Genomic DNA, 8182 nt, shown 5'->3' with positions numbered 1-8182 from the left:
GGGGTGGTGTGGGGATGGTGTGGGGGGTGGGATGGTCTAGGGAGTGGGGATGGGGATGATGTGGGAGTGGTGTGGGGGTGGGGATGGTGTAGGGAGTGGGGATGGTGTGGGTGGGGATGGTGTGGGGATGGGGATGATGTGAGAGTGGTGTGGGGGTTGGGGGTGGGGACGGTGTAGGCGATGGGGTGGGGATGGGGATGGTGTAGGGAGTAGGGATGGTGTGGGGGGGTGGAGGTGGGGTAGGGAGTGGGGATGGTGTGGGGGTGCTGTGGGGATGGTGTGGGGAGTGGGGATGGGGTGGTGTGGGGAGTGGGGATGGTGTAGGGGGTGGGGATGGTGTAGGGGGTGGGGATGGTGTGGGGGGTTGGGGGTGAGGGTGAGGGTGGGGATGGTGTCGGGGGTTGGGAGAATAGGGATGCAAACGGAGTTGGGGGCGGATCGAGAGACAGTAGGAGCTGCCGATGCTGGAGAATCTGAAATAACACGGTGCAAACCTGGATGACCACAGCGGGCCAGGCAGATGAAGGAAGGTCCCGACCCGAAGCGTTGACCTTTCCCGCTCCTCCTGATGCTCCCTCGGGGGAGGACCAAGTTGTGTTTCAGGCAGAGGTAGCCCCGCCCTTTCGGAGGTACGTCACTTGTGGGGGGTGTGACCTAAATCCGTGTCCCGGACTTGACCGACATCCGGGTCAGGGGTCCCGTTCGAAATGGCGGTGCTTGCGATCCTGAGGTTGCGGCCGGAGCGAGTGGCGGCTCCAGCTCGGACAGGTACTGGGGGCGGGGAGGGCCATATCACACACACAGCTCATCAACTACAGGGGGCGTCACACACACACACAACTCATCAACTACAGGGGGCATCACACACACACAGCTCATCAACTACAGGGGCATCACACACACAGCTCATCAACTACATGGGGCATCACATACACAGCTCATCAACTACAGGGGGCATTACACACACAGCTCATCAACTACAGGGGCATCACACACACACACACAGCTCATCAACTACAGGGGGCATCATACACACAGCTCATCAACTACAGGGGCCATAACACACACACACAGCTCATTAACTACAGGGGGCATCTCACACACACACAGCTCATCAACTACATGGGGCATCACACGTACAGCTCATCAACTACAGGGGGCATCACACACACAACACGTACAGCTCATCAACTACAGGGGTAATGTTTTTCTCTCTCTCTCACTCACACACACCAGTCTTGACTGATTTCTGGAGTACACATTCCTTCAACAAAGAATTTCCATCTCTATCAGAGAGCTCCAATTCCAGTGTCAGCTTTCCATGTCCTGCGTGTTCCTGAAGGAGAACCGATCGATTGGCGTGTAAAAGTGCCAGGTCATTCTCACCACTCATCCTCTTGAAACGGGTTCACCATCGCCAGCATAGATTTGGGAATGTGAGTTGGCATTGCTGCATTAACTGTATCTACCTTTCTCTGGTCTCAAGGTTTCTGTTTGATCTCAGCCTCGGCTGAAGCATCAAGGGCCCCAGATACACAAGAGAATGAAATTGTTTCTCAGCGATTTATCAGTCGCAACCCCCGTAACCTGGAGCGTCTGGCCCTGGCAAGGAAGGACAATGGCTGGCAGACCACATGGCCCAGGCACAGCTACTGGCACCGGTGAGGAGCAGGAAAATTCCACTCAACACCCTCCTCCTTGTCTTTCTTCTTTAATACATCGTTCCATTCCCCTTTTTCCAGCTTCTGCTTGAATATGTCAGTAGTATTGACTTAGCGAGTCACTGCAAGAGGGACTTCCACATGGTTCCTACTGTCTGGGTAAAACAGTTTCTGATAAATTCCCTATTCCATTGTCAGTGGCTGTCACATCTTCAGGCCTTTAATTCTGCTCTGGCCGAGTAAAGTATTAAAATTCTTCAGTGAGTAGCACTCCTGTCTCAGACTACCGTGATTTTGGTTTAGATTGGAGAGTAGAAATCTAACCACTGGTGTGTGGGCTGATGTGAGAACTGTTGTACTGCAATAGCACACTGTCGGAGGGTCAGTGCTGAGGGAGGGCCGCACTATGTCCTTGTGGGACATCGTCTGATCGCTCTCTGAAATCTGTATCTCATGGCCTCAATAGAAGAAGCACTGTGAATGCCGACTTGAATCTCTAAAACTCGAGTTTAACCATTAAAAATAGATGATCAGCCCAGTAGCACAGTGCTGTTCATCAGCACTTGCTGTCTGCAAGTTAGTTAACAAAGTGTGAAGCTGGATGAACACAGCAGGCCAAGCAGCATCTCAGGAGCACAAAAGCTGTTGTGGCTACCTCTACATTGGGGAAACCAAGCGGAGGCTTGGGGACCGCTTTGCGGACACCTCCACTCGGTTCGCAGTAAGCAACTGCACCTCCCAGTGGCGAACCATTTTAACTCTCCCTCCCATCCCTTAGACGACATGTCCGTCATGGGCCTCCTGCAGTGCCACAATGATGCCATCCGAAGGTTGCAGGAACAGCAACTCATATTCCGCTTGGGAACCCTGCAGCCCAATGGTATCAATGTGGACTTCACAAGCTTCAAAATCTCCCCCTCCCTCAACTGCATCCCAAAACCAGCCCAGCTCGTCCCCTCCCCCCACTGCATCCCAAAACCAGCCCAGCTTGTCCCCGCCTCCCTAACCTGTTCTTCCTCTCACCTATCCCCTCCTCCCACCTCAAGCCGCACCTCCCTTTCCCACCTACTAACCTCATCCCGACTCCTTGACCTGTCCATCGTCCCTAGACTGACCTATCCCCTCCGCAACTCCCCACCTATACTCTCCTCTCCACCTACCTTCTCCTCTATCCATCTTCGGTCCGCTTACTCTTCTCTCCCTAATTATATCAGAACCCTCTCCCCATCCCCCTTTTCTGATGAAGGGTCTAGGCCCGAAATGTCAGCTTTTGTGCTCCTAAGATGCTGCTTGGCCTGCTGTGCTCATCCAGCTCCACACTTTGTTATCTTGGATTCTCCAGTATCTGCAGTTCCCATTATCTCTGTCTGCAAGTTAGTTACTGTGTTTTCTGAGTAACCACAGTATCCATCCGGCAGGCCATGTGGTTTCTGAGTAGAAGTCAGCTGTTCAGCCAATCGAATCTGCTCGTCTGTTCAATGGAACATGGCAGATCTAACAATCCTCAACTCCCATCTCTTGCCTTATGGTTGATTAAAAAAATCTCCTTGTCTCATCCTTCGATACAAATAATGACCCAACCTCAACAGCCCTCTATGGAAAAGAATTCCACAGATTCATTCCCCGCTGAGAAAAGAAATTCCTCCTCATTCTTCCCTTTTATTCTGAGACTGTATCTCAAACTGGATGGAATATTTCATTTCACCAAAGCTGCGTGGAAAAAACAGAGGACGGTTTAACCCCTGGACTCTCAAAAAAGGCCAAAGCACTACTTGGCTTCCACTTTGCTAGGAGCATTACCACATTAGCAGGGCTCATAGATACATACAGCATAGGTGAAAGAGGAGACCATTTATCCCTGATAATGATCCATACAGCTATGGCTAATAGCTGACCCAGTCCCCTGCTCCCAATTCCTCCCCAGTGCTGTTTGATTCCTGTAACTTCAAGGACTTTATCTAACTTCTAGAACATAGGGAGGTGATTGCTGGGCCCCTTGCGGAGATATTTGTATCATCAGTAGCCACGAGTGAGGTGCCGGAAAACTGGAGGCTGGCAAATGTGGTGCCATTATTGCAGAAAGATGGGAAGGAAAAGCCAGGAAAATGTAGACTGGTGAGCCTGACATCCATGTTGGGCAGGCTGTTAGAGGGGATTCTGAGGGACAGGTTCTACATGTATTTGGAAAGGCAAGGACCAATTAGGATCAACATGTCTTTATGCATGGGAAATCATATCTCACTAACTTAGTTGAGTTTATTGAAGAAGTAAAAAAGAAAATTGAGGAAGGCAGCACGTTAGATGTTGTCATAATAGAATTCACCAAGGTGTTCCACAAGGTTCAGCATTGCGGACTGGTTAGCAAGGTTAGATCACATGGAATCCAGGGAGAACTAACCAATTAGATGCAAAACTGGCTTGAAGATAAGAGACAGAGGATGGTGGTGGAGATTGTTATTCAGACTGGAGACCTCTGACCAGCGGTGTGCCAGAAGAATCAGTGCTGGCTCCACTGCTTTTTGTCATTTATATAAATGATTTGGATGTGAATATCAGAGGAATGGCCAGTAAGTTTGCAGGTAACACCAAAATTGGTGGTTGTGAAGAAGGTTATTTCAGAGTACAGCAGGACCTTGATCAGACGGGCAAAGGGGCCAAGAACTGGCTGAGGGAGTTTCATTTTGATAAACGTGAGGTGTTGCATTTTGGAAAGGCAAATCAGGACTGGACTTATACACTTAATGATAAGGCCCTGGGAGTGTTGCTTAACAAAGAGACGCGGGGTGCAAAATCATAGGTCCTTGAAAGTGGAGTTGCAGGTAGACAGAGTGGTGAAGAAGGCGTTTAGTTCACTTGCTGTTATTGGGGAGTGAATTGAGTACAGGAGTTGGGATGTCATTTTGCAGTTGGACAGGTCACTGTTTTGGCAACTGTTGGAAAACTGCATTCGGTTTTGGCCTCCCGGTTTTAGGAAAGATGTTGTTAAACTTGAAAGATTTACAAGGATGTTGCCAGCGTTGGAGTGTTTGAGCTACAGGAGGAGGCTGAATAGCTTGGGACTTTTTCTCCCTGGATCATTGGAGGCTGAAGGCTGACCTGAAAGAGGCTTATAAAATCATGAAGGGCATGGATAGGGTGCGTAGCCAGGGTGTTTTCCCAAGATAGGGCTGGCCACTCAAGAGGACACAGGTTTCAGGTGAGAGGGGAAACATTTAAAAGGGACCAGACGGGGAAATCTTTCATGCAGAGGGTGGTGTGTGTATGGAATGAGCTGCCAGAGGAAGTGGTGGAGGCTGGGTATAAATACAACATTTAAAAGGCACTTGGATGGGTATATGAATAGGAACGGTTTAGAGGGATATGAGACAAATGCTGGAAAATGAGATTAGATTGATTTAGGATATCTGGTTGGCATGGTCAAGTTGGACCAAAGGGCCTGGTTCCATGTTTTTAACTCGATGACTATGGAATGTTTTAGTCTCGTAATGTTTTCGTGGCAGTGAATTCCACAGGCTTCCCACTTTGTAGGTGGAGACATTTCTCGTCAGTGTTACCCTGTATACTTAGACTGTGATGCCTGGTTCAGGCCTCCCTGATAATCAGGAATATCCTTCCTGCATTAACCCTGTCTAGTCCCTGTGAGAATTTGATAGGTTTTGAAGAGATGCCACCACATATTTGTCTAAACTCCAAAAAATATCATCCTGATTGAGCTAGCCTCTTTTCACATGTCAGTCCTGCCATCCCAGGAATCAGTCTGGTAAATCTTTGTTTCCTTCCCTCCATCACTAGAGCATGCTTCCCCAGACAAGAAGCCCAAAACTGCATACAATACTCCAGGTGTGTTCTCACATTGTACAATTGCAGAAACACATTCCTGCTCCTGCACTCCAATCTTCTTGTGATCAAAACCAACATACCTCCTCCACTGCCCACTGCACTGACAATGCTCACTTTCAGTGACGATCGCGTATGAGCAACACCCAGGTCTTTCTGCATCTTTTCCTTTCTCAATTGATCACCATTCGTGCTTTTGCTGTCAAAGTGGATAACTTCACATTGATCCACATTATAACCATCATGCATTTGCCCACTTGTTTAATTTGTCCAGATCACAATGTTGTTTTGATGTAAACAGACCCGAATAAAGTTTTTACATTTTCTGGGAACGTGCCCGTGTTTCAAAGCTGGAGTTGGGCAGTGTGGTTATGGTCGCTGTTTCCTCAGGATGATTGAGAAGGTAATTTGCTGCCAGTATCCCTCACTTGATTTATCATTGACTCTTTCTCTTTTCTCTGCCTGATGTCAGGCTGCGTTTCAGGAAGACCCAGAAGCACGTCACAGCCTGTGTGGAGGCAGCTAGCAGTCAGGGTGAGGTGGTCATCTCAGCCTCGACCCAAGAGTGGTCCATCAAGAAGCACCTACACAGCACCCGAGATGTCACCGCAGCTGAGACTGTGGGCCGTGTGCTAGCTCAACGATGCCTGGAGGCCGGCATTGGCTACCTCCAATTCCGGGCCATCCCCTGGGAATACCGAGCAGAGTCAGTAAGTCCTGAGCAGTTTAGGAGTATGAGGGTCCTGGTTAGAAAGGGTGGGTGACCCATGTAACAGGATCATGGCTGATTGTATCCTGGCCTCAATTCCACGATCCTGCCCACTATCTTTAACACATTACTGATTAAAAAGCTGTCTGCCTCCTCCTCAAATTTATTCAGGGTTTATCACACTCTCGGGTGGCAAATAGTCTTTGTGAGCAGTTGTTCCTCCTCATGGCTGTTTTAAAACTTGCCACTCCCAAGCCTAAAATGATGACCTCTCATATGAACAAGGAACACTCGATCCTTTTAGCTGGCTCCGCCATTCAATAAGATCGTGGCTAGTCTGATTTTTAACTTCACCTCTTACATTGCTGCACATCCCCCATAATCTTTCAGACTCTCGATTTACGTTTCCCCACAAGGGGAAACATCGTCTCCATAACCACTGTGTCAATCCCCTTTAGCATCTTACAAACCTCAATTAGATCTTTTGTGTGAATTGCCACAAGCTACATTTAATTCGACTACCAATCAAGGAATCTCACAGACAATCAAGTACTGAAACAGTTACTTGACTTTATTGCATGTCGTAGTCATAACAATACCCCTTAAGTCAGCAAGTTAAACCTCACAACCCAACTCGGTTATTACCTGATTTCGTGGTGGAATTTAGCTACGAGTCCAACTCACAGTGCCTGTCTTTGGATGTCCAGGGGTAGTGTATTGCAGTTCTCTTGAGTTCTGTTGCTGAAGAATCCTGAAGCTGAATTCTTCTAGCTTTTTCTGCCTTGTGAAGTTTGTGATGTGACATGATTGATCCTTTGGATCTATTCATCCACAAAGTCGATTCTGGAGTCAGCTCTTGGAGTAGCTTCTCTGTTCCTTGTTACACTTGATATTAGCTGTCTATTCAAAAGATTGCATGTCCTGCCATTAACCCCCTCACCGCAGCACATTCCTTCTGTAGGGAATGTCAGTTCCCTATTATTCACAAGTTATCAAGCAGTTATTAACTTCTCTAACCTTAGAAACTGTTTATTTATGTTTCTTTGACTCCTTTTTCTCCCAGCGATGATTAATTGGCATGTTGACTTTAATTCCTTTATTACAGTCCCTTTTATCTCAGGAAACAGTTCAAGTCTACAGTAGCAGTCTCCTAAACTCTTGTGAGTTACCTGCAATAAAAGTAAGAGTTAGTCAGCCCAAACAGCAATCACATATCTCTGGAATAATGAGGAAACAATCAGAATCTTTGAGGCTCATTGATTGAGGCATCACAGTCCCATAGAGGTAGCTGTCTGGGAGAGGCGTTGCATAAGAAGACAGTGATTTGACTGGAGAAGAAGAATTGCCTCCGGATCGGGCAGGAGAGGGACAGCTGCCCTGGGGTGTAGGGGGAGAGAGGGTAGCATTGGGCTATCAGCGAATGAGCTCATCTCATCTCCATCTCTGTCCGCTCTGTAGGTCCAGCGATTCCGCTCTGCACTGAAAGATGGTGGGCTGATACTCAGCGAACCACGGAGAGTGTACAAGTCGATGAATGGGGAATTGGCAGTGAAGGTTACAAGTGAGATAGGGAAAAGACGTTACAACAAGTTTGTTTCGATTTCTGAATAAAGAAAAGGATTCTCTCTGCTGACTCCCAAACTCCATTCTTTTCATTTTTTTTGTGGTAAGGGATCTGATGTGGGATAAGGATGTGGGCACCATGGACACCAGGATGATACCAGGCTGCTCCATCTCCCTGCCACCAGCCTGCTGGGAGAACTGACTAGTCTCCTCCTGTTCCTGGGTAACAGGATGGAGAGGCTGAATGGCGTCCTCCGGTTCCTGTGTAACAAGACAAGGGAGTATTTGTTGAATGGCAGGACACCAGAAAACTTAAAGGAACAGAGGGATCTTGGCAGGGGGTTTGGGGGCGGTGGTTATAAAGGGACAGGTTAATAGGTATTTAAGAATCCATGACTATTTCCGTCTAGAA

The 8182-nt window shown here is 48.1% G+C and overlaps 1 protein-coding gene across 1 annotated transcript; it reads left to right on the top strand.

Moving 5' to 3' along the window:
- Positions 1-635: 635 nt before the first annotated feature.
- Positions 636-7840, top strand: mrpl18 (mitochondrial ribosomal protein L18). Its single transcript, XM_048559319.2, has 4 exons — positions 636-768; positions 1487-1661; positions 5971-6208; positions 7666-7840. Exons 1-4 carry the CDS (start codon positions 708-710, stop codon positions 7816-7818), a joined length of 627 nt encoding a protein of 208 aa, XP_048415276.1. The 5' UTR covers positions 636-707; the 3' UTR covers positions 7819-7840.
- Positions 7841-8182: the final 342 nt, after the last annotated feature.

Source organism: Stegostoma tigrinum, chromosome 30 (genome assembly GCF_030684315.1).
Source record: "Stegostoma tigrinum isolate sSteTig4 chromosome 30, sSteTig4.hap1, whole genome shotgun sequence".
NCBI classification, from domain to species: domain Eukaryota; kingdom Metazoa; phylum Chordata; class Chondrichthyes; order Orectolobiformes; family Stegostomatidae; genus Stegostoma; species Stegostoma tigrinum.
Note: the sequence above shows the minus strand (reverse complement) of the source record. Positions and strands in the feature narration are given on the sequence as shown.

Coding starts and splice junctions, on each gene's coding strand:
- mrpl18 (XM_048559319.2), top strand. CDS start 708: ATGGCGGTGCTTGCGATCCTGAGGTTGCGGCCGGAGCGAGTGGCGGCT. Junction 769..1,486: donor GGCGGCTCCAGCTCGGACAG/GTACTGGGGGCG, acceptor TCTGGTCTCAAG/GTTTCTGTTTGATCTCAGCC. Junction 1,662..5,970: donor AGGCACAGCTACTGGCACCG/GTGAGGAGCAGG, acceptor GCCTGATGTCAG/GCTGCGTTTCAGGAAGACCC.